General features: G+C 45.5%; 1 protein-coding gene across 1 annotated transcript in view; it reads left to right on the forward strand.

Annotated features, from left to right (window-relative positions):
- Positions 1 to 26,472, forward strand: part of IGF1R (insulin like growth factor 1 receptor) — a 365,402-nt gene that overhangs the window by 238,093 nt on the left and 100,837 nt on the right. The window contains exons 5-7 of the mRNA XM_082253176.1: positions 2,198 to 2,342; positions 21,636 to 21,850; positions 25,261 to 25,387. Coding sequence (XP_082109302.1) covers positions 2,198 to 2,342; positions 21,636 to 21,850; positions 25,261 to 25,387 — 487 coding nt within the window. The remainder of the gene's footprint in view (positions 1 to 2,197; positions 2,343 to 21,635; positions 21,851 to 25,260; positions 25,388 to 26,472) is intronic.

Here is a 26,472-nt window from a genome sequence, read left to right on the forward strand (position 1 = left end):
GCCAGAAACCAGGAAGCACCATGAAGACTCCTGGGATGAATGGCATCATCATAGCCTTGGCCAGAAGCCAGGAATTGCCATGAAGACTCCTGGGATGTATGACATCATTATAGCCTAGGCTAGAAACCAGGAAGCACCATAAAGACTCCTGGGCTGTATGACATCATTGTGGCCTAGACAAGAAACAAGGAAGCTAATGAAGAAATGGTAGTAAAACACTGGATTAAATAAATAATTACTAGCACATTATGAAATTCTTACCTTAGAACGAAGCCCTCCAGCAGTGCACTGTCCTCTGACAGGGCTTCCTTCAGGGTTAGTGGGCTCCGGCTGTATGAGTGGTAGGGACCGCAATGCCGTCACTCCAGCACGGTATGCCGGACCTTCAGAGCGCATGCATTGGTGAAGTCACCAGCTGCATCCAGTGTGAAAATCTCCTAAACACCGCAAGTGTAGGAAATATTCCATGTACCTACATGTAAGCCTTATTATAGGCTTACCTGTAGGGACAAGTTAAACTACAGCTTTAATACCAGTAAATGTAACACACTGTACTTTCCTATTTACTAATGCTAGCAGCATAAGGATTAAAAATAGTCAATGTGTTGTTTGAAAGAGTGAAGTTCCACTTTTAAGAGCTACTAAAACCAATATGTAAGTTTGTCATTCATATGAAGTTCTTTTTTATTTGTATTTCCTCTGAAACACCGTACAGCCCGTATTTATTTATTCCATTAATGCCAACGGCCATTTTAGGCTGAATTAGACCTAGCAGAAATTGCCATCCCTGTCACCCCCTCTCTGTTTTTTTTTTTTGGTCCCCACAAAGTTGAATAAATGCCAAATGAGCCACTTGTGAAAAACAACGTACCCACCCCATCTAGTAGTTGGTCAAATTCCACTGGACTTGTTCTGCAGTGTTGGACGTTCCGTAGCTTACAAACTAACTTCTTCAGTACTTAGAACAGCCTTTCTCAACCAGAGGCAGCGGTGTATTTAGATTTTGTGCTGCCCTAGGCCTGACTAAACTTGGGCACCCCTAATTTAAATATGACCCACCCCTTCCTATAAAGGCCACACCCTTTCATGTTTATGACCCACCCTGTCATCTGTATACCACAACCACAGTCTATCAGTGCCCATCAGTGCAGCCTCATCAGTTCCCATAAGTTTAGCTTCATCAATGCCCATCAGTGCAGCCCATCAGTGCATCCTCATCAGTGCAGCATATCAGCGCGGCCTCATCAGTAGCCATCACTACAGCCCCATCAGTTGCAACCAATGCAGCCTCTCAGTGCACATTAGTGCAGCCTATCGGTGCATCATATCAGTGCCCATCTGTGCTGGCTTATCAGTGCAGCCCTATCAGTGCAGTTTATCAGTCCTGCCTCATCAGTGGCCATCAGTGCAGTCTATTAGTGCCCATCAGGGCAGCATATCAGCGCAGCCCCATCATCTTTTTTGCTGCCCCCCTGCAAAGTGCTGCCCTAGGCCTGGTCCTTGTTGGCTTAGGCCAAGATACAGCACTGACCAGAGGAACACCTAAAATGATTTTGAGGTCTTGGGGAACTCTTGCTAAAACCACTTTACCAGTGGGGAAAATGCCCCCTACATTGGGTGATCAGTAAGAGGACTGCCACCATTACAGTGCTGGTCAGAATGCCACCCTTACAGACTGCCAAAATAAATATTGGTATTGTGTTATTGCAAAGTGGTGTTGGCCATGTAACTACGCAGGTACCATCAAATGGGAGGTCAATCAGTTACAACCAGAGGAATCCTAGGGTTCCACAGGGTCCTAGAGTGTCGGAAAGATACCCAGCCATACCCAACCATATCCTGTGAATAATCCATACTAGAGCCCCTCCTGTTTTAAATGGTGCATGCTCTTCCATTACATGTGCAGCTGTTGGGGGGGACCTCTCCACAAAACACATCTACCTTCTATATGTAAAAGTATAACCTGGAAAATGTTTGTGATAGAGGCTGAAATGTTGGCTGAGTTATGTAACCAGGTAGAGCAAAGTCAGAACGTAGGGTGAATGAAATGTGTTGGGGATGTAGTTGCTTGGAGGGCACTGCTTGGACTAAGAAGAAGGAAACACCCCAAAAGCTTGTCCTGGAGCTATTACACAATTGTTTGGGTGTAGTTGGAATAATGTTGTTTGTGTCTCACCCTGGTCTTGTTTTATTGCAGAAAACATTGCTGCAGAGCTGGAGAACTTTATGGGTCTCATAGAGACGGTGACTGGATACGTGAAAATCCGCCACTCCCATGCTCTGGTTTCGCTGTCCTTCCTGAAAAGTCTGCGTTACATCAATGGAGAGAACCTCACTGACGGGTCAGTGTTCAGTCTTGTCCGTTACCATAAACGTTTTGTTGGGAACCTCCAGATATGCAGATGAGCAACATTTTGTAGTGGGTTTGTGTATTTAGAGAGAGTTTTTTTTTTTATCATGCATATTATCATAGTAGCATAATAGTAAGTGTCAATTGTAATTGGCTTTAATGTTCACAATTAGACTTATCCAAGAATCTGAATATTCAGTCTTAAATCATAACTGTGCAAGCTTACCTATGAATTATACAGGTCCCTCTCAAAAAATTAGCATATTGTGATAAAGTTCATTATTTTCTGTACTGATAAACATTAGACTTTCATATATTTTAGATTCATTACACACAACTGAAGTAGTGCAAGCCTTTTATTGTTTTAATATTGATGATTTTGGCATACAGCTCATGAAAAACCCAAAATTCCTATCTAAAAAAATTAGCATATTTCATCCGACCAATAAAAAAAAAAGTGTTTTTAATACAAAAAAAGTCAACCTTCAAATAATTATGTTCAGTTATGCACTCAATACTTGGTCGGGAATCCTTTTGCAGAAATGACTGCTTCAATGCGGCGTGGCATGGAGGCGATCAGCCTGTGGCACTGCTGAGGTGTTATGGAGGCCCAGGATGCTTCGATAGCGGCCTTGAGCTCATCCAGAGTGTTGGGTCTTGCGTCTCTCAACTTTCTTTTCACAACATCCCACAGATTCTCTATGGGGTTCAGGTCAGGAGAGTTGGCAGGCCAATTGAGCACAGTAATACCATGGTCAGTAAACCATTTACCAGTGGTTTTGGCACTGTGAGCAGGTGCCAGGTCGTGCTGAAAAATGAAATCTTCATCTCCATAAAGCTTTTCAGCAGATGGAAGCATGAAGTGCTCCAAAATCTCCTGATAGCTAGCTGCATTGATAAAACACAGTGGACCAACACCAGCAGCTGACATGACACCCCAGAACATCACTGACTGTGGGTACTTGACACTGGACTTCAGGCATTTTGGCATTTCCCTCTCCCCAGTCTTCCTCCAGACTCTGGCACCTTGATTTCCGAATGACATGCAACATTTGCTTTCATCCGAAAAAAGTACTTGGGACCACTGAGCAACAGTCCAGTGCTGCTTCTCTGTAGCCCAGGTCAGGCGCTTCTGCCGCTGTTATTGGTTCAAAAGTGGCTTGACCTGGGGAATGCGGCACCTGTAGCCCATTTCCTGCACACGCCTGTACACGGTGGCTCTAGATGTTTCTACTCCAGACTCAGTCCACTGATTCCGCAGGTCCCCCAAGGTCTGGAATCGGTCCTTCTCCACAATCTTCCTCAGGGTCTGGTCACCTCTTCTCGTTGTGCAGCGTTTTCTGCCACACTTTTTCCTTCCCACAGACTTCCCACTGAGGTGCCTTGATACAGCACTCTGGGAACAGCCTATTCGTTCAGAAATTTCTTTCTGTGTCTTACCCTCTTGCTTGAGGGTGTCAATGAAGGCCTTCTGGACAGCAGTCAGGTCGGCTGTCTTACCCATGATTGCGGTTTTGAGTAATGAACCAGGCTGGGAGTTTTTAAAAGCCTCAGGAATCTTTTGCAGGTGTTTAGAGTTAACCACTTAAGCCCCGGAAGATTTTACCCCCATTCCGACCAGGGGGTATTTTGCGATTCGGCACTGCGTGACTTTAACGGACAATTGCGCGGTCGTGCGACGCTGTACCTAAACGAATTTTACGTCCTTTTTTTCCCACAAACAGAGCTTTCTTTTTGTGGTATTTGATCACCTGTGTGATTTTTTGATCATGCGCTATAAACAAAAAAAGAGCGTCAATTTTGCAAAAATAACAATATTTTTCACATTTTTTTATATGAAATTCCCCCCCAAAAAAAATGTAAAAATCAAAATTTTTTAACATTTTCGGCCAATTTGTTTTATGCTACCTATGTTTGGTAAAAAAAATCGCAAAAAGCGTATTTTGATTGGTTTGCGCAAAAGTTATCGCGTTTACTAACAAAGGGAAAGTTTTTTGTCATTTTTGTTGTTTTTTTTTTTAACGCGTAATGGCGGCGATCTGTGATTTTTTTTTTCGACATTGGGGCGAACAGATCGGACCCTTGACTGACATTTTTGACACTTTTGGGGTTACCAGTGACATTTCTACAGTAATCAGTGCTATACATATGCACTGTTACTGTAAAAATACACTGGTAGTGAAGGGGTTAACTTTATTTGGGAGGGAGGGGCTGTGTGTGTCCCTAGGGGCGTGCTTTCTACTGTGATTGGCTGTGGCTTGAGCTGTAAGGACACTGATCAACGGATCTACATAGTAGATCCGTGTGATCAGTGTTTTTACACCGAGGGGGAATGACAGGTGGCTTGTTTACACAAGCTGCCTGACATTCTCCCTCTCCCCCGCCGATCGCCGAGTGACCGGCGGACATTGGGTCCGCCGGTCACACGCGCGGGGGGGTCCGTGACCACGGGGGAGCGGGAGCGTGCCTCCGGGGGCGCACGCTCGCTCCCTAGACCCTCACAAGCTAGTGACGTAGCCCTACGTCACTTTGCCTGTGAGGGGCTGACTGCCGACGTAGATCGGCGTTAGGCAGTCGGCAAGTGGTTAATTAGTTGATTCAGATGATTAGGTTAATAGCTCGTTTAGAGAACCTTTTCATGATATGCTAATTTTTTGAGATAGGAATTTTGGTTTTTCATGAGCTGTATGCCAAAATCATCAATATTAAAACAATAAAAGGCTTGCACTACTTCAGTTGTGTGTAATGAATCTAAAATATATGAAAGTCTAATGTTTATCATTACATTACAGAAAATAATGAACTTTATCACAATATGCTAATTTTTTGAGAGGGACCTGTATGCACTATACCAGTGGTCCTCAACTCCGGTCCTCGGGGCCCACTAACATGCCAGGTTTGCAAGATAACTAAATTACATCACAGGTGATCTCATTTGCTGCTCAGTGATTGCAGTATTCTAGTCTGCATCTCCACAAGGTAATACTTAAAATCTGGCCTGTTAGTGGGCCCCGAGGACCGGAGTTGAGGACCATTGCACTATACTGTCAAAAGTATTGGGACGCCTGCCTTTACAAAAGACAGAGAGTGTAGCCGCTCAGGTGTATGTCAAAGACCGTGTGCAGGTCGGATCCGTAATCCAGGAACATATGGAAGTAGAAAAAGTAAGACCGCACTCCAGTAAAGTCGTTTGTTGAAATCAAAAACTGTTTCCTTTATTCCTCAAGTAAAGCAAACGACAGACAGTGTACCAGCAGACAAGTAGGTTGACGCGTTTCACGGCATTCCCAGTCGCTTACTCATAACCACACTGCCTTTACACACACATGAACTTTAATGGCCTCCCAGTCTTAGTCCGTAGGGTTCAATATTGAGTTGGCCCACCCTTTGCAGCTATAACAGCTTCAACTCTTCTGGGAAGGCTGTCCACAAGGTTTAGGAGTGTGTCTAGGGGAATGTTTGACCATTCTTCTATAAGCGTATTTTTGAGGTCAAGCACTAATGTTGGACAAGAAGGCCTGGCTCGCAGTCTCCGCTCTAATTCATCCCAAAGGTGTTCTATCAGGTTGAGGTCAGGACTCTGTGCAGGCCAGTCAAGTTCCTCCACCCTAAACTCGTTTTATGGACCTTGCTTTGTGCACTGGTGTGCAGTCATGTTGGAACAGGAAGGGGCCATCACCAAACTGTTCCTACAAATTTGGGAGCTTGAAATTGTCCAAAATGTCTTGGTATGCTGACGCCTTAAGAGTTCCCTTCACTGGAACTAAGGGGCCAAGCCCAACCCCCTGTAAAACAACCCCAAACCATAATCCCCCCTCCACCAAATGATTTGAACCAGTGCCCGAATCAAGGTTAATAAAAGACACGAATGAGCGAGTTTGGGGTAGAGGAACTTGACCGGCCTGCACAGAGTCCTGACCTCAACCTGATGGAACACCTTAGAGCAGAAACTGGGAGCCAGGCCTTCTTGTCCAACATCAGTGCCTGACCTCGCAAATGCGTTCTGGAAGAATGGTCAAACATTCCCATAGACACTCCTAAACCTTGTGGACAGCCTTCCCAGAAGAGTTGAAGCTGTTACAGCTGCAAAGGGTGGGCCAACTCAATATTGAACCCTACAGACTAAGACTGGGATGCCATTAAAGTTCATGTGTGTGTAAAGGCAGGTGTCCCAATACTTTTGACAATATAGTGTATATTTGCTGCTTTTTTTTTTTTTTTTTTTTGGCCCTGGATGTCAGAGGTAAGAGTTCATTTGATGTCAGATTTGATGTCAGATTCACAAATTCATAAATTCACTTAAAGTGTTTGTTTTACAGGGTGATCGTTTTCAATCTATTTAGTGTAAAATAGAAAAGAAAGGCAAAACATTTGTGTATAGATATTAAAAAAAAAAAAAACCTCAATACCTTTTTTATTTTTTTGTTATTAATATAAATAAAAAAGTTTAATAAAAAAAAAAATCACATTGCCTGTGTTACTACTGTCCTCAGCTGCATAAGAGCTGAGGGGAGGAGAAGCAACATCACACTGAGCTTCCCAGTAAAAGGCTGTGCAGGGGAGGAGTGTCAGGACAATTCTGATCATTGGAGGAGAGCAGGCTGAGTTCCCTGCATAGCTAGAGACCTGACCATGCTGTGCTCTCCTGCTCAGTGTGGTCAGTTTTTAGAGGAAAGCAGAGGGACTGGCAGGAACAGCAGGGATTTCACACACAGGAAGCAATACAAAGAGAACAGGAGACTTTCTCATACAAGTACATGGTACAGCAGGCACATATCAGGAATATGAAATGTTAGGGTAACAAACACTTTAACGTGTGCTTTTATTTATCTCCTTCTGGCTGTATATTGCAGTATGGAATAACGCCCTGTACTTATAAAAAGCAAGTTCACCTTTTCACAAAAAATGAAAAGGTGATAGAACACCCTATATACCCTCTCTATCTCCCCGCCCCCGCTGTACTTACCTCCATGGGTGATTAGCTGTCACTGCCCTCACAGCCAGAGCAGCCGTCTGGGGCATTTAAAGCCCCTCTGTTCTTTCTTTAGGGCTTCCAAGGCAGATCAGAGTGATTGATTGGTCACATGCTAGCATATGACCACTTTCACCAATCAGAATCACTCTGATCTGTCCCGGAAGCCCGAAGGCTTTCATATCTCTGAACTGCTGCATCAGTTGTGTGGGCACTGACTTATCGCACACAGAGATAAGTGCAGGGGGGAGGGTGTTCACCTTTATTTGTTTGTGAAGAAGTGAATTTATACTTTAACCACTTGCCTGCCCAGGCCAATTTTCAGCTTTCCCGGCTCTCACACTTTGAATGACAATTGCGCGGTCATGCTACACTGTACCCATGTGAAATTTATCATTTTTTTCACACAAATAGAGCTTTCTTTTGGTGGTATTTAATCACCTCTGGGTTTTTTATTTCTTACAAAAAAAAAGACAGAAAATTTTGAAGAAAAGTTTTTCTTATTTTCTGTGAGTAAATTTTGAAAATAAATAAATTTTTCTCCTTCACTGATGTGCGCCGAGGAGGCGGCACTAATAGGTTGCACTGATGGGCACTGATGAGGCGGTACTAATCTGCCGCACTGATGGGCGGCACTGAGAGGCGGCACTTATGGGCACTGACGGGCGGCACTTATGGGCACTGACGGGCGGCACTGATGGGCACTGGCGGGCGGCACTGGCGGGCGGCACTGGCGGGCGGCACTGGCGGGCGGCACTAATCTGCCGCACTGGCGGGCGGCACTGATGGGCACTGACGGGTGGCACTGGGCACTGACGAGTACTGATGGGTGGCACTGATGGGCTGCACCATCAGTGCCCATAGTGCTGCCAGTCAGTGCCCACAATCAGTGCCCATAGTGCTGCCAGTCAGTGCCCACAATCAGTGCCCATAGTGCTGCCAGTCAGTGCCCACAATCAGTGCCCATAGTGCTGCCAGTCAGTGCCCATCAGTGCCTAGATGAGCAGGAACTTATGCCCACTGACTGGCAGCACTATGGGCACTGATTGTGGGCACTGATGCTGGGCAGTAACTGGCACTTTATTTACATTTTGTGTAATCAGTGCCCTGATTGCTTGTTTTTGTCTTCCCTGTGAGTAAGAGCCGTTGATCGGCTCTCTTCGCCTCACACACTGACAGTGTGAGGCGAGGAGAGCCGAATAACGGCACTTCCTCATTTACATGTGACCGGCTGTCATTGGACACAGCCAATCACATGGGTAAAGAGTCATGTCATTGACTCTTTACCAAGATCGGGATCCCGCCGTGTCCTAGCAACATGGCGCGGTCACGGTCGCCGCTCCGTGCACCCCCGGGGGCTCACGAGAGAGGCTGTTCTGGTGCGCCGTCATATGATGGCGTCCCAGGATAATAGCTGCACCGCTCCGCCGTCATTTGAGGGTGGGCGGTTAGTAAGCGGTTAAGAAAAATATAAACCTTTAACAGTCTTGGTAAACTGACCATAGATTTTCGTTCAAATGTTCACAGAAAAATCATTCGTCAGAACTTTTTTTTTCCCCATTGTTGAATGAACCAGTGTTGGTAGAGTAAATTTCTCTATCGTTCATTGAAGGACACAGCTCCTGATCTTCTTAATCATTGGGATATATTGCCCCCTATAGGAGTTTGACACTAGGCAGAAAAAAAAGCTGGCCTGTGCCTATGTGCAGTCCAAGGGGGTATACTCCCACTGTCGGCTATAGGCAATCAGTTTTTTTTCTTTCTGCCTATTCAGGAGTAAGGACCTAGTTCCTTGCTGGGATCTTCGGTACTGGCATTTATTTCCCCTTTTAATGATTTTTTCTATTTTTCCTGTGAGAATCTACAATCAACTGCTGGACTGGGCGAGGGGCTGGATATTTTTTAAAATCCAGTGGTCATCCCAGTCTGGCCAGCGAGCACGAGTCGGCCTGAGTCACAGCGTTCCTCCTGGTCGACAACCCCCCTATTTCGATGGAGAGGAGGTTCTTTCTGGAGCAGTTCCCACCCTGTTCCTGGTATGGTAAGTAGCTGCCCCCCCTCTCCCCCTAGAGGGATTTGGGGTGTACGTGGGGCCCTTCCCTGGGACGGTTGGATCCCTTTCCATGCAGTGTCCCCTTCTCTCTGTGGTTCCTGCGGACACTTCACCCCACCCCTTCCTTCTCACCCTGATTTCTCAGCTAGGGAGAATGATTCCTCTGCTGCTGTAGCCGCGCATTTAAAAAGGCACTGGTGGATGCCCTCATTGTATCTGTGCGTGAGACTTTAAAAATGGATGGTGCGGCTAATGCCCTCCAGAGCGGCAAGGGTGTTTCCTTTTCCCGCTTACTGTGACAAAATTGTCACTTAACAGTGGGGTTGTCCAAAACGCCCCCTTGTGGTCCCTAAGCAATTTACTATGCAGTACCCTTATGAGGACTTCCTGCTTTAAAAGTCGACTGTCCCACCTGTGATGGACTCTCCAGTTGCAAGGTTAAACAAAGCAACCATGATTCCGGTTGAGAAGTCCCCGGCCTTTAAGGACCCGGGTGACAGAAAAGCAGAGGCTGTGGCCCGCCATATGTACACTGTGGCTTGTTCAGCACTTAGGCCGGTTTTTACTATTGCGCTGGTGTCACAAACTCTGACCGAGTGGGCCAAGCTTTTAGGCCGGAACCTGGAGGGGGAGCAGTTTTCCCTTACCTTTGCTGAGCTGGGGGACCAGTTGGTCCAGGGGCTTCAGTTTGTCTGTGATGCCTCTTTGGATGTGTCTCTTCTGATTGCAGGGCAATCTGTTTCAGCAGTGGTCCTTAGGCATGTTATTTGGCTTAAATGCTGGTGTGCGGACCAGACTTATAAGAAGGCCTTATCTGATCTCCCCTTCCTAGGGGATCGCCTGTTTGGAGCTTCCCTGGATGACATCATTAAGGGTCTCACAGGGGGGAAGCGTACCTTTCTTCCACGGGCTAGTAAGGGCAAGGAGACCTGCCGTGGACGTGGTCCATCTTTCTCGGCTCATAAGTTTTTTCGCCCCTTAGGGTCTCAAGACAAGGGATCCAAATGAACCTGGTCTGGCAAGCTGAGATCGGGCTTCTCCAGACCTCTTCCGCAGCATGTATGTGGGGTGGGGGACATCTTCACTGGTTTCACTGGACCCGTGGACCTCCCTGGTACATTACAAGTGGATCCACAAAGTCATACAGTCTGGCTACAAGGACGAGTTTCGTTCTTACCTTCTGGAAAGGTTTTTTCCTTCCAACTTGCGCCTGTCCCCAGACTGCCTACAGGGTCTCTTTGGGGCAGTGCAAGACTTGCTGAGCCAAGGGGTGATTGTCCCAGTTCCGACTTCGGAATGTTTTCGGGGTTTTTATTCAAACCCGTTAGCAGTCCCCAGGAAGGAGGAGGGCAAGGTGCGTCCAATTCTGGACCTCAAGGCGCTAAACTGCTTTGTGCGGGTGCAGAAGTTCAGAATGGAGTCCATTCGAACGGTAGTGGCATCCCTGCATCAGGGGGATCTTCTTGCTTCTATCGACATCAAGGACGCTAGGCTTCACATTCCAATATGTGTTGAATACCAGTGCTTCCTCGGCTGTGGGTGAGGAGTATTATCAGTTTGCGGCGTTACCCTTTGGTCTCGCCTCCGCTCCGCGGGTTTTCACGAAAAATGTTGGCCCCGGTGCTGGTGTTGCATCAGCGGGGGTTTGCGGTACTGGGGTACCTGGACGATCGTCTGCTGTGAGCAGAGTCTCCGACTGCTTTGGTGGACAACTTGGAGATTACTCTACAAACTCTGAGGGAGTTTGGTTGGATCCTGGACCTTCAGAAGTCTGCTCTGGTTCCATCCACAAATCTGGATTATCTCTGGTTCTGACTCTGGACTCAACCTTAGACGGAGTGTTCCTTCCTCTGGAAAAACTCCAGAAACTGCAGGAAGCAACTCGACTAATGTTGGCCAGCAGACAGTCATCCCTTTGGACATGCAAGCGAGTGCTGGGCCTGATGTCTGCCTTCGAGGCGGTTCTGTTTGCAGAGTTCCACACGAGATCTCTGCAAAGAGAGATTCTTGTCAAATGGGACAAGAATCCATAGTCTATAGACAATCTGAGTTGGCTGAGCCAAGGTACAAGAGAGTCCCTGATCTGGTGGCTTCGTTCTCCGGCTCTTCGCCAGGGCAAATCCTTTCTCCCCCCTGTACTGGGCGATGGTCACCATGGATGCCAGCCTTTCTGGGTGGGGAGGCGATCTCGGAAAAGATTCTGGTCAGGGGGTCTGGACACTGGAAGAGTCCAGACTGCCAATCAATGTACTGGAGCTCTGAGCGATCAGACTTTGTCTGGATCATTGGACGGATTGTCTTCAGGGGTGTCCGGTGCGCATTCAGTCGGACAATGCTACGGTTGTGGCCTATGTCAATTACCACGTGGACATAAGAAGTGTCATGGCGGCTCGGGAAGTAGCCGGCATTCTAAGGTGGGCAGAACGTTTTAGTTCCAGCCATCTCTGCTGTACACATTCCAGGGTGGAAAATTGGCGAGCATATTACCTGTCTACAGGCGTTGGACCAGGGGGAATAGTCACTTCATCTGGAGGTGTTTCATCAGTCGTGCCTCCAGTGGGCTACTCCCTCAGTGGACCTGTTGGCCTAAACAGGAAGGTTCAGAGGTTTGTGGCTCGGTCTCGGGACCCTCTGGCGGACGCCACAGACGCTGGTGGCCCAGTGGGGGTCCGTATCGTTTGATTTACGCCTTTCCCCCCCTCAAGCTTTTGACAAGACTTCTGCACAGGTTTGAGGCAGAAGGGATTCTGGTGATCTTAGTGGCTCCAGACTGGCCTCACCGTTCTTGGTACTCCGATCTGGTATGGCTGGTCGCTGATGTTCCTTGGAGACTTACTCTCAGGGAAGATCTGCTGTCCCAAGGGCTAATCTTCCATAGTTACATAGTTAGTGAGGTTGAAAAAAGACATCAGTCCATCCAGTTCAACCTATGATGTGTGTGTGTGTGTTTGCTTTAACCGTACATTGTATACCCCTGTATGTTGTGGTCTTTAAGGTGTCCATCTAATAGTTTTTTGAAACTATCAATGCTCCCTGCTGATACGACTGCTTGTGGAAGAGAATTCCACATCCTTACCGTTCTTACAGTGAAGAACCCCTTACGCACTTTAAGGTTAAACCGCCTTTCCTCAAGTTTTAGTGAGTGGCCACGTGTCTTATTGTATCTCCTTTCTCTGAATAGTTTGTTCCTTATGCTCGGGTCACCAGTACAGTATTTGTACATTGATATCATATCCCCCCTCAATCGTCTTTTCTCCAGAGAGAAAAGTTTCAGTGCTTGTAGTCTTTCCTCATAGCTGATGTCCTCCATTCCCCTAATTATTTTTGTTGCCCTTCTCTGGACTTTCTCCAATTCCAGCACATCCTTCCATCCTGCTTTACAGTTGCTGTCTTGAACTGCTTGGCTGTTGAAAGCCAGGTGCTGAAAGATAGAGATTTGTCTGATTCAGTGATTCCTATGCTGTTTAAAGCTAGTAAGATCTACCATCGTACATGGAAGTTGTACATTGCGTAGTGTGAGTCCCTTTGGTGTTCATCCTTGCTCCTTTTCGGGGCTTGGATCTTGACCTTCCTCCAATGGGGGGGGGGGGGGGGTTGAGGAGCACCCGGGCCTTGAGTACTATCAAGGGCCAGGTCTCGGCCTTGGCGGTTGTCTTTCAACAACCATTGGCCACACTTTCCTTGGTGCGTACTTTTATCCAGAGTGTTTGACACTTTGCTCCTCCAGTGTGGTTTCCATTGCCGTTTTGGGACCTCAATTTGGTGCTTTCAGTCCTCCCGAAACCTTCTTTTGAATACCTTAGGTAGGTTCCCATGCTTGCAATATCCTAGAAGGTAGCATTTTTGGTGGCAATCACTAATGCGAGCAGGGTGTCGAAGCTGGTGGCGTTGTCTTGTCGTTCACCTTGGTGGTTCAGAGATAAGTTGGTTCTTCGCCCCCTTATATCGTTCCTTCCAAAGATTGTCTCTGATTTTCATTTGAATGAAGACATTGTGTTGCCTTCCTGTGTCCCAAACCAAAACATCCTAAGGAAATTGCCTTGCATTCCTTGGATGTGGTTCGGGCAATTAGGGTGTACCTGGCAGCTACAGAGTCTTCCAGGAAGTCAGACTCACTATTTGTGCTTACAGACGGACCTCGGAAGGGGTTGTCCACCTCTGTGGCAACCATTTCCAGATGAATCAGACAGACAGTGTTTCAAGCCTATTCAATCAAGGTCCAGGTTCCTCCTTTCCCTGTTACGGCACACTCTACTAGGGTGCTTAGTGCCTCCTGGGCCTTCCGTCATCAGGTGTCGGTAATGCAGGTATGCAAGGCAGCTACCCGGTCGTCTGTGCACACCTTTACAAAATTGTATAAAGTGGATGTGTTGGCATCTGCGGATGCTTCCTTTGGCCTCAAGGTTTTGCAGGCTGCTGTTTAGAGGACCCGGTCCTTTTTGAGGGTGTATTGTTTTTTTTCAGGTGAGCTCCAGTTGTTCTTGGTTGAGCTCCATGTTACCTGGTTGGCTATGGTTTAGTCTTGGGAATTTTTTTCTGCTGTTCTCACCCCTCATGTTTAACACTGCTTTGGGACATCCCAATAGTTAAGAAGATCAGGAGCCGTGTCCGTCAATGAGCGTAGAGAAAATGGGATTTTTGTCTTACCGTAAAATCCATTTCATTGACAGACACATCACCTACCCCTCTGTGGAGTTGGATTTCGTCTGACACTGCTTGTAAAAAAAGTGCCTATAGCTGAAAGTGGGAGTATACCCCCTGGGCCTGCCCATAGGCGTAGTCAAGCTTCTTTTCTGCCTTGTGTCCTCCTCCTGTAGGGGGCAGTAATACCCAATGGTTAAGACGATCAGGACCTGTGTCTGTCAATGAACAACAGAGAAATGGATTTTATGGTAAGACAAAAATCCCATTTTTCCTCCTCCTTCTTTTTCATTGCAGGTAAATAACGGATTTCAAGCAGAAGCAACTTGCCATCAAGTTCTTGATGAAGGGGGATGCAGGATTTCCAACATCTACAGAAGGCTACAGAATACAGAGGTGTGACATCATTGAGAAGAGCAATGTCTTGTCATTGGTGACTCTTGTCCAATGGTATCATCTCCGTAAACATTCTGTAGCCTTTTGTGGATGTCAGACAGCTTGCATCCCACCTTCCTGAAGAACTCAATGACGGCACATTGCTTCTGCTTTTAGTCTATTATTTACCTGCAAGAAGAAAAAAAAAAGAAAAGCTACTATAGAGGAAGAGTTACTCTACCAACATGTAAAATTTTAATGACCTGTGTAAGGTAATTAAATCGTTATGCCCACTTTTGCATCACTTATAATTTCCATGTTGTAAGATTACCCAGAAAGTGCACATCTAAACTAATCATTTTTTTGTAAAGTGTAGAATTATAACGATATTTATTTTATTGTCATTTCCTAGTATTAGAGATTTGACGTGTGCACCTCTAAGCATATTGTTTGCCCCAGGCACTGAAAGGGTAAACCTCTGCTAAATTTTGTGAGGCTTGGAATGCCAATGTTTGGACACATTCCACTAGTTGCCTGGTTTATCGTTTCACTCCAACACAGAGGAGAAACCTGCTCTCTTCCCTGCTTTGCCGGGTCTGGGAAACAGGGGGCTCCTGTGCTGCAAGGGAAAGCAGTTTTTTTTTTTTTTTTTTGAGGTCCTGGGAAAAGTTTTGCCTCTGTTAGTTTATCTAACCTGCCCAGCTAAAATTTCCAGCAGGATGAATTCCTGGCAGCATCTACTCCTTATTACTTCTCAGATTGCTCCTAGTAGTGTTTCAGAAATTCTTAAAACATCCTTCATCAGCTGGTCCTCCACACTTCTGGGGTCCCCTAAACAGAACAATAAATTCAGTTTATAGTGTTGTTTGTAGGTGGTTCTCAAGTGTATGGCCATCAGGCTCCAAAGAAAATCAAATACTTTTAGGTAATTCTGAGATGCTTTGATTTGCTTGTGCATTCCCATTGACTTGTATTGGGTAAGAAAAGCAGCTCAGATGCAAATGCCCAGATGCTGCACTGTTCCTGAATTATAAGCAGAGTTGCTTTCATGTAGGCCAGGGGTCTCCAAAATTTCTAAACAAGGGGCCAGTTTACTGTGCTTTTGATTCTGAGGGGGCCAAACTGTGGCCAGCGGGAGTAGGAAATGCCCCAATATCAATGGGAGTAAACAATGCCCCATCATTGGTATCTTTGGAAGGAACTGTGTTCTATTATTGACGTCAGTGGGAGGAATAGTGCTCCATCATTGGTAGTGCTCCATCATTGGTGTCGGTAGGAGGAATAGTGCCTCATCATTGGTGTCAGTAGGAGCAATAGTGCCCCATCATTGGTGTCAGTAGGAGCAATAGTGCCCCATCATTGGTGTCAGTAGGAGCAATAGTGCCCCATCATTGGTGTCAGTAGGAGCAATAGTGCCCCATCATTGGTGTCAGTAGGAGCAATAGTGCCCCATCATTGGTGTCAGTAGGAGCAATAGTGCCCCATCATTGGTGTCAGTAGGAGGAATAGTGCCCCATCATTGGTGTCAGTAGGAGCAATAGTGCCCCATCATTGGTGTTAGTAGGGGCAATAGTGCCCCATCATTGGTGTCAGTAGGAGCAATAGTGCCCCATCATTGGTGTCAGTAGGAGCAATAGTGCCCCATCATTGGTGTCAGTAGGAGTAATAGTGCTCCATCATTGGTGTCAGTAGGAGCAATAGTGTCCCATCATTGGTGTCAGTAGGAGCAATAGTGCCCCATCATTAGTGTCAGTAGGAGGAATAGTGCCCCATCATTGGTATCATTGAAAAGAATAGTGCACCATTGTTTGTATTGGTGGGAGAAATAGTGCCCCATCATTGGTGTCAGTTGGAGGGATAGTGCCCCAAGAGTCAGATAAGGGCAAGCAAAGGGCTGCAGTTTGGAGACCACTGATGTAGGTTGAGACTGCTTATACTAAAGTGGGATGAAAATGTTGCAGGGAATTGTGACTATCCGCTTTCTCACTGCAAATTCCCAAACATGTAGCATGTCAATCAGCACCTGGCCACACCTAGGCCTGCCCACAGCTTGTTGGACAGCACTGCCTCTATTGCTAAAATCCTCCCACTGTGAGCTGCAGTGTCTGGCCATGGGAGCATCTGAGACAAAAATGGAAGAGGATATGGCTCAATCATGGGAGGATAAAAAGTGTTTTTTTTTTTTTTTTTTTTTTTTTACTTTGAGCCTTCGTGTAGTAACCTCTGCCACACAGTACAACGCTGTCTGGCAGTGCAGGGTGCCTGTAATAACACTTATAGGTCTCCACTCCACCCCAGCCTGTGCACAGTAAAAGGAGCTGAGCCGTGCTGTGTGCGTCTATGAATGCACAACACAGTTCGGCTCTGAAGCGCACCTACACATGTCCCCCCACCCATAGCACATGACTTGCTATGTGGGCACATGCAGGAGCGGAGGAGTGGACAGTGCCAGAGGGGCACTTCAGAAGAGGAGACAAGGGGCCAATATCTTTGTATTTAGTATCACTTTAAGCTTCATCTCCACCAAAGGTCACACTGGAGGTGAAAAGAGAAGCCTCCTTGTGACTGTATTCTGTGCACTGCTGTTACAGTCCATTTTTCTCAACGTGTTTCATGTTACACCTGTATTTACCCAAATTTGCAAACTGGGATTTTCCTTTTATCTGTTGCTGCCAATATAATCTAGTCTTTCACAGGACTTCCCCTCTTCCATTCAGACTTGAAAATGGGCAATCACCCCCAATATTTTTTTTTTTTCTCCAAGCCATGTTCCCTTGGTTAAAAAAAAAAAAACAAAACTTGATTTCTCAAAAGGAAACCTCTTTGACCATTATACGTTCTGTTAATAGATTTCCCAGACTTATTTGTTACAGATACTTCATACGGAGGGCTAGGATGGAGACAGGTGAGACAGAGTTCATCGCAGTTGTTGAATGTCTCCTCAGTTCATTTCCTCAGATTGTTTTTCAGATGTTGCCTTTTGGCCAACCTTATTTTGAAAGGTTATAGTGTATGTTATCACAGGTTAAAAGTCTAGTTAATCAAAACTTGAAGCATTTCTGAAAGTTTTCTCACACATACCTCGGCTAAAGCAAACTCTGCCCACTGTAGCCAAAGAACAATGGCTAATTAAAACTGTGAAAACTTTCTTTCTCTTTGGTTCATTGATGGACACAGCTCCTGATCTTCTTCACCATTGGGTTATACCCCCCCCCCCCATACAGGAGTAGGACACTAGGCAGAAAAAATGTCTGGCTACGCCTATGGGCAATCCCAGGGGGTATACTCCCTCTCTCTGCTATAGGTACTATGGTAAAAAAATAAAAAGGGTAGTTTTTTTTCTGCCTAGTTCCTTGCTTTTCTTTTTAGATAGATTTTCCTCCTGTTTTTTTCCTGTGAGATCTACAATCAACTGTTGTAGCCTTGTGCTGCAATGCACAATTGCCATGTTTGTGTAGTTTGGCGGCTATTTTGCAGTGGTTTGCCATATAAAACAGCGGCGACCATGTCTGTGGAGCCTTCTGGGCGGCATTTTCAGTGGTGGGAGCCCCTCCTCATCCCCTGGTGCTGACTCCTGGATCCTTTCATTTCCTAATTGCTGCTCGTGCAGTGCAGATTCCCCTGGTGGCTGTGGTGCCTGGTTTCTGCAGGGTGGTGAGTCTGGTGGGGTCCTCTCCCTCTCTGCACTGACGACAGTCCTGGAGTCCTTTGTGTCCCGGCTGGAGGTGGCTTTTGGGCAATGGGCTGGCAAAAAGTGCCCCCCCCCCCCCCGCCTTCCACTGCCTCATCTGTCTCATCCGATCCTGAATCTGATTCTGCCGTCGCGGGCGTGGGTCACCCTTCTGAATCCTCAGATAGTGAGGGTTCCTCCACTTCTGCAACCGCCCAAGAAAAGGCGCTGGTGGACGCACTGATTGTATCTGTGTGTGAGACCTTAAAGGTGGAGGATGCAGCTGCAGCTACAATGGAGGGACAGGTTTCCTTTGGCACTCACAAGCCATCCAGAGTGGCAAAAGTGTTCCCTATACCCTCCTATTTTGACAGAATTGTCACTAAAGAGTGGGAACGACTAAAGCGTCCCCTTGGGGTCCCTAAGCGATTTGCTAGGCGATACCCCTATGAGGAGTCCCTTAAGAAGAGGACTGTTCCACCGGTGGTGGACCCTCCGGTGTACAGATTAAACAAGGCAACCATGATTCCGGTTGAAGAGTCCCGGGCCTTTAAGGATCTGGCTGACAGGAAGGCGGATGCTGTGGCCCCCAATATGTACACCCTGGCTGGTTCGGCACTGAGGCCGATATTCACCATGGCCCTGGTGTCGCAGACTCTGACCAAATGGGCTAGGCTTTGTACTGCTGCCCTCTCTGTGATGCCTTTAAAGCATGTATTAGGGGGCAATATCAGAGGATTATAGGTAAGGTGCGGAGGAAATCTTCCCTCGAGTTGGAGGAGGCTGAAGCTAAGGCCCAGACCCTGGAATCTGCATATGTAGCCACAGGGGACATGGAGGTCTATTGTGATCTCCAGGTCCTGTATAAAGAAATAGGCCTACTTCGTACGGCTACCTGTATCAAACTCCTCCTGTCCCAGTCCTACAGAATCTTTGAGCAGGGCGAGAGGTCCGGGAGGCTTTTGGCCTGGCTGGCTAGGGAGCGTTTTACAACTTCTCATGTAGCCAATATTAGGGATGACAGGGGCTCACTGTGCTCCGACCCGCTTCGGATTAACTCTGTTTGCCTTATTTTATGAGAAGCTATACTCCTCTAGGGTCAACTATGACCCTGACAGTCTGGTGTCGTTTTTGGACGAGGTGGACTTCCCAGTTTAGACAGCTTCTCTCCAACGGAGTTTGGATGTCCCCTTCGCACTCAGAGATTTTGAGAATCTTAGTGGTTCACATAGATAAGGTGGTTCTTCGCCCCTGTCCATCGTTCCTTCCTCAGGTTGTCTCTGATTTTCATTTGAATGAAGACACTGTTTTGCCTTCCCTGTGTCCCAGGCCAAAAAAGTGTTGTCCGCTTCCTCTGCGACCATTTCCAGATGGATCAGACAGATGGCGATTCATGCCTATTCCATCTGGGGTCAGGTTCCTCCTTTCCCTGTCAAGGCGCACTCTACTCAGGCGCTCAGTGCCTCCTGGGCCTTCTCTCATCAGGCCTCAGACAGGTTTGCAAGGCGGCCACCTGGTCGTCAGTGCACATTTTCACAAAGTTCACAAAGTTCTATCAAGTGGATGTGTTGGCATTTGCAAATGCTTCCTTTGGCTGCAAGGTTTTGAAGGCTGCTGTTTTAGAGGACCTGGTCCTCTTTGAGGGTGTATTGTTTTTTCAGGTGAGCCCCAGTTGTTTTGGTTGAGCTCCTTTTTACCTGGTTGGCTATAGTTCGCCTTGGGAGCTTCTTTTTCGCTGTTCCCACCCCTCATGCGTTGGGACGTCCCAATAGTTAAGAAGATCAGCAGCTGTGTCCGTCAATGAACGAAAGAGAAAATTTAGTTTTTGACTTACCGTAAGATCTATTTCTCTGATGTTCATTGACAGACACAGCACTCACCCCTCTGTGGAGTTGTAATTCTTCTGACACTGCTTGTAACAAAAGTAAGTACCTATAGCAGAGAGATGGAGTATACCCCCTGGGACTGCCTAGTGTCCTACTCCTGTAGGGGGCAGTATAACCCAATGGTTAAAAAGATTAGGAGCTGTGTCAGTCAATGAACATTAGAGAAATGGATTTTACGGTAAGTCAAAAATCCCGTTATTTATAGAGGAAGTAAACCCTCTAAAAAAAAAAAAAAAAAAAGCCCTGTAAAGACAAAGGCATAATGAGCTAGTATTGCATTGCATACTAGCTCATTATGAAGTACTTACCCTAAAACGAAGCCCCCGCAGTGCCGCCCGCTCAGTGACAGGACGGCTGACATTTTCGTCCATCCTGCATTCTGGTTTGCATCCTCTGGCCATCTGATTGGCCGAAGGCGTGCACACATCACTCCCGCGCTTGAGCGCAGGAGCCGCCGTTCACGGCACAGGGCTCTGAAGGAACGGCACGGGTGGCCGTTCCTTCAGAGCGCATGCACCAATGACGTCATCGGCTGCATGCACTGTAAATATCTCCTAAATGGTGCATGTTTAGGAGATATTTATAGCACCTATAGGTAAGCCTTAATTATAGGCTTACCTAAAAGTAAAAGTCTTTAAAGTGGGTTTACAACCACTTTAAAGAAGAGGCTTTGTTTGTATAGCCATGCTCCTTCACTCTGGTCAGAAGACCTGGTTAGACAATTGGTCTTGTGTAGCCATGCTCCTTCACTGGGATCAGAGCACCTGGTTGGAGAATTGATCTTGTTGTGTAGCCATTTTCCTTCACTGTGGTCAAAAGACTTGGTTGGAGGATTGGTCTTGTTGTGTAACCATGCTCCTTCACTGTGGTCAGAAGACCTGGTTGGACAATTGGTCTTGTGTAGCCATGCTCCTTCACTGGGATCAGAGCACCTGGTTGGAAAATCGATCTTGTTGTGTAGCCATTTTCCTTCAACGTGGTCAAAAGACTTGGTTGGAGGATTGGTCTTGTTGTGTAACCATGCTCCTTCACTGTGGTCAGAAGACTTGTTGTATAATTGGTCTTGTGTAGCCATGTTCCTTCATTGTGGTTAGAAGTCCTGGTTGTAGACTTGGTCTTGTTGTGTAGCCATGCTCCTTTACTGTGTTCAGAAGACCTGGTTGAAGAATTGGTCTTACTGTCTAGTCATACTCCTTCAAGTGGTCAGAAGACTGGGAGAATCAATCTTACTGTGTAGCCATACTCTACTGTATTCAGATGACCTGGTTGGAATATCGGTCTTATTGTGTAGTCATGCTCCTTCAATTTGGTTAGAGGACCTGTTTAAATAATTGGTTTGTTGTGTAGCCATTGTCTTTCACTGTAGTTAAAAGAGCTTGTTGGTTAATCAGTCTTGTTGTTGTAGCCGTGCTTCTTTACTGTGGTCAGAAGACCTGACTGGATAGAGAAGAGCACAGTGGCTAGCTTCTGGCCAACTTGACCTTCATACATCAATTTTGTTATCTATGGAGATTCCCTGTGGGCATTAAGAAGTAAAAATGATATAAGCCATGTCCACTGTCTATATGCAGTTGGTAAAATTTAGTGACAAAAACTGTAAATACACCATACTACCTTGTATGAACTGAAATTGTAATGCTGCAGCCATTTTTGTTAATTTGAACTATCCTTACATTTCTTTTGTGCAGGAATTACGCCTTTTATGTTCTGGACAACAACAATCTACAGCAACTGTGGGATTGGTCGAAACACAGCCTCACCATCAAAACGGGAAAAATGTATTTTGCATTTAACCCAAGGCTATGCTTAAAAGAGATCTATGATATGGAAAATTCGACAGGAACCAGAGGACGGCAGACAGAGCTGGACATAAATCCTAGAAATAATGGAGACCGAGCATCTTGTGAGTAAAAGGCCATATATATATATATATATAATATATATATATATATATATATATATAGTGACTTGGGTGTTTTTTTTTTTTCTTTTTAATTACAGGTATTTACTTTGCATTAACATATTGCACATTCACAGTCCCTGTTCTCAAGGAGCTTGCAATCTAATGCCTCGTTTCCACTGAGCGGATCGGTTTGGGTCAGTTCGGTACGGTACGCTATTTTGAGTGTTTCCATTATGAAAGTGGCCCATACAACCGAACCAAACCGCACCATTCCTGGTCCTCCTTCAGATGTAGGGCCATAGGAAATGGTACGGTACGGTTAGGGCGGAGCTACTGGCTTAACACGATAAATTACACTGATTGGTGGACAGAAAAACGTCAATGGTCACGTCAAGCAAAAGCACAAAACAAACACCACGTTTGGTGTGAACCCTGCATTGCCCCTGGCGGTCCCACTTGCAGTGGAAACGCTCACCTGAATAGGGCGGACCATTCTAACCCTTCCAAACTGTACCGACCCGAACCGTTCCACTTAGTGGAAACGAGGCATAAGATTCCTATCTTACATGCATACATACAATTAGAATATTATCAAAAAGTTTATTTCAGTAATTTAATTCAAAAAGCCAAACTCCTATATTTTATATAGATGCCTTACACCAAGAGTGATCTTTTAATTTTGATGATTATGGCTTACAGCTAGTAAACCCAAAATTCAGTAAGTCAGAAACTTTGAATATTACAATCAAAAAAAGTATTTTAATACAGAAATGTTTTCTTACTGAAAAGTTTGTCCATGTACAGTATAGTATGTACTCAATACTTGATTGGGACTCCTGCATGAATTACTGCATCAACGCGGCTTGGCATTGAGACGATTAGCCTATGGCACTGCTGACGTGTTATGGAATCCCAAGTTGCTTTAATAGTGGCCTTCAGCTCGTTTGCATTGTTGGGTCTGGTGTCTCTTATCTTCCTCTTGACAACACCCCACAGATTCTCAATGGAATTTAGGTCAGGCGAGTTTGCTGGCAAACCAAGCACAGCGATACCATGATCATTAAACCAGGTATTGGTACTTTTGGCCGTGTGGGCAGGTGCCAGGTCCTGCTGGAAAATTAAATCCATTTCCATAAAGCTGACTTTGGACTTGATAAAACACAGTGGACCAACACCAGCAGATGACATGGCTCCCCATATCATCACGGACTGTGGAAACTTCACACTGGACCGCTTGTAACTTGGATTCTGTGGCTCTCCACTCTTCCTCCAGACTCTAGGACCTTGATTTCCAAATGGAATGTAAACTTTCCTCAGTTGATGATTTGGGGAGCCATGTCATCTGCTGGTTGTTGGTCCACTGTGTTTTATCAAGTCCAAAGTCAGGAAATTCTAGAGAACTTCATGCTTCCCTCTGATGATCAGCTTTATGGAGATGCTGATTTCATTTTCCAGCACCTGCCCACACTGCCACAAGTCACAGCCGGTGAGCTAATGAGAAGAGAGAGAGGGGCAGGGCCGAGCCCCGGCTCTGTGTGTGAATGGACACGCAGAACTGTGGCTTGTGAACGAACCTGCTTGGGTGCCCCCATTGCAAGCTGCTTGCTGTATGGGCACTCGGCAGGAGGGGGGGAGCCAAGAGTGCTGGCGGGAGACCCAAGAAGAGGAGGATCCAGGCTTCTCTGTGCAAAACCACTGCAGAGAACAGGTAAGTATTACATGTTTGTTATTTAAAAGAAAGCCTTTAATATCACTTTAAATGAAAAAAATGTGTAGGAAAAATAACTTTTAATAAAATACAAATATTTTAAATAAATGTAAAAGTACCCCAATCCCCCCCTGCACATACATGCAAACGCACCACACGTGCGGTATAGCTATGCATGTCACAGTAAAAGCAATATCTCTAATGAAATCTTTTACAATTAACTCTACACTGATAACCTGTTTAAATTGTCACCTATTAACCACTTAAGCCCCGGAAGATTTTACCCCTTTCCTGACCAGGGCCTATTTTGCGATTCGGCACTGCTTGAATTTAACGGACAATTGCACGGTCGTGCGACGCTGTACCTAAACCAATTTGACGTCCTTTTTTTCCCCACAAACAGAGCTTTCTTTTGGCGGTATTTGATCACCTGTGCGATTTTCTTGATCATGCGCTATAAACAAAAAGAGTGACAATTTTGCAAAAATAACAATATTTTTAAAAAATTTTTATATGAAATTCCCACAAAAAAATGTAAAAATCAAAATTTTTAACATTTTTGCCCAATTTGTTTTCTTCTACATATATTTGGTAAAAAAAATCACAATAAGCGTATTTTGATTGCTTTGCACAAAAGTTATTGCGCTTACTAAGTAAGGGAAAGATTTTTGTCATTTTTGTTGTTTTTTTTTTTTAACGAGTTATGGCGGCGATCTGCGATTTTTTTTTTTTTTTTTGCGGAACTGCGACATTGGGGCGGACAGATCGGACCCTTGACTGACATTTTTGACACTTTTGGGGTTACCAGTGACATTACTACAGTAATCAGTGCTATACATATGCACTGTTACTGTAAAAATGACACTGGCAGGGAAGGGGTTTACTTTATTGGGGAAGGAGGGGTTAAGTGTGTCCCTAGGGGCGTGATTCTTACTGTGATTGGATGTGGCTTTACATGTAGCAGCAGAGATCAACGGTCCTACATAGCAGGACCTTATGATCTGTGCTGTTACACAGGGAAGAATGACAGGCGGCTTTGTTTACATTAGCCACCTGCCTTTCTCCCTTCACAGCGGACGATCGTGAGTGACCGGCTGACATTGGGTCCGCCGGTCACATGCACGGAGGTGTCCGTGAACGAGCTGGGGCACGCGCTTGCCCCCTATTGGCTTACAGGCTAGTGACGTACCTATAAGTTACTTTGCCTGGCCGGGGCTGACCGCTGCAGTATATGTTCTTGCGGCGGTCGGCAACCGGTTAAAAATTTTAGGTACCATAGTTTGATGCCATTTTGACACGCAGAATTTTGACTCTTGACATGTTTGGTATCAAATTACTTGATGCAACGTCCTCTTTTTCTATATTATCAACAATTGTGTATTGTTTGTGTGCACTAAAATTCATTTTGTGTTGTTTTTTTCCTGAAAAGTTGCATTTCATAAATGGCTGTGCAAATTTCACGTAATATAAAAAAATATTGCAACAGCCATCGTGTTATTCTCCGGGACCTCTGCTTTCAGAAAATATATAATGTTGGGGGTTTGAAGTAATTTTCTTGCTTAAAAAAAAAAAATGCAGATTTAACGTGTCCGAAATCTAGAGGGAGAGGGGGTAATTATGGATTATTTAAAATAAAAAAATCTATTTTGTAATCAAAATCATTTACGCTTTTATTTATAATTCACCTCTTGTTTTTCTGCAGGTGAAAGTCACACACTGAACTTCATATCAAACAGCACACAGAAGAACCGGATCAAGTTACAATGGGAGCGATACCGGCCACCTGATTACAGAGACCTCATCAGCTTTACTGTCTACTATAAGGAGGCGTACGTTCCAGCAGAGTTTTTTATTATTTAATTATTCTTCTACATGCTTATAACTAAAATGTTGTGATGAGCGATATACAGTGAGGGAAAAGTATTTGATCCCCTGCTGATTTTTTACGTTTGCCCACTGACAAAAAAATGATCAGTCTATAATTTTAATGGTAGGTTTATTCTAGCAGTGAGAGACAGAACAACAAACAACAAAAATATCCAGAAAATCACATTTCAAAAAAAGTTATAAATTGATTTGATTTTAATGAGTGAAGTAAATATTTGACCTCTTCGCAAAACATGACTTAGTACTTGCTGGCAATCAGAGGTCAGACTTTTCTTGTAGTTGACCAACCAGGTTTGCACAGGAGGGATTTTGTCCCACTCCTCTTTGCAGATCCTCTCCAAGTTATTAGGGTTTCGAGGCTGACATTTGGTAACTCGAACCTTCAGCTCCCTCCACATATTTCCTATGGGATTAAGGTCTGGAGACTGGCTAGGCCATGCCAGGATCTTAATGTGCTTCTTCTTGAGCCACTCCTTTGTTGCCTTGGCCATGTGTTTTGGGTCATTGGCATGCTGGAATACCCATCCATGACCAATTTTCAATGCCCTGGCTGAGCGAAGGAGGGTCTCACTCAAGATTTGACGGTACATGGCCTTGTCCATCGTCCCTTTGATGCGGTGATTTGTCCTGTCCCCCTAACATAAAAACAGCCCCAAAGCATAATGTTTCCACCTCCATGTTTGACAGTGGGGATGCTGTTCTTTGGGTCATAGGCATTCCTCCTCCTCCAAACACGGCGAGTTGAGTTGATGCCAAAGAGCACATTTTTGGTCTCATCTGCCCACAACACTTTCACCCAGTTCTCCTCTGAATCATTCAGATGTTCATTAGCAAACTTCAGACAGGCTTGAACATGTGTTTTCTTGAGCAGGGGGACCTTGCGGGCGCTGCAGGATTTCAGTCCTTCACAGCGTAGTGTGTTACCAATTGTTTTCTTGGTGACTATGGTCCCAGCTGCCTTGAGATCATTGACAAGTTTCTCCAGTGTAGTTCTGGGCTGATTCCTCACCATTCTCATGATCACTGA

Source organism: Pelophylax lessonae (genome assembly GCF_965119305.1).
Source record: "Pelophylax lessonae genome assembly, chromosome: 4".
NCBI lineage: Eukaryota > Metazoa > Chordata > Amphibia > Anura > Ranidae > Pelophylax > Pelophylax lessonae.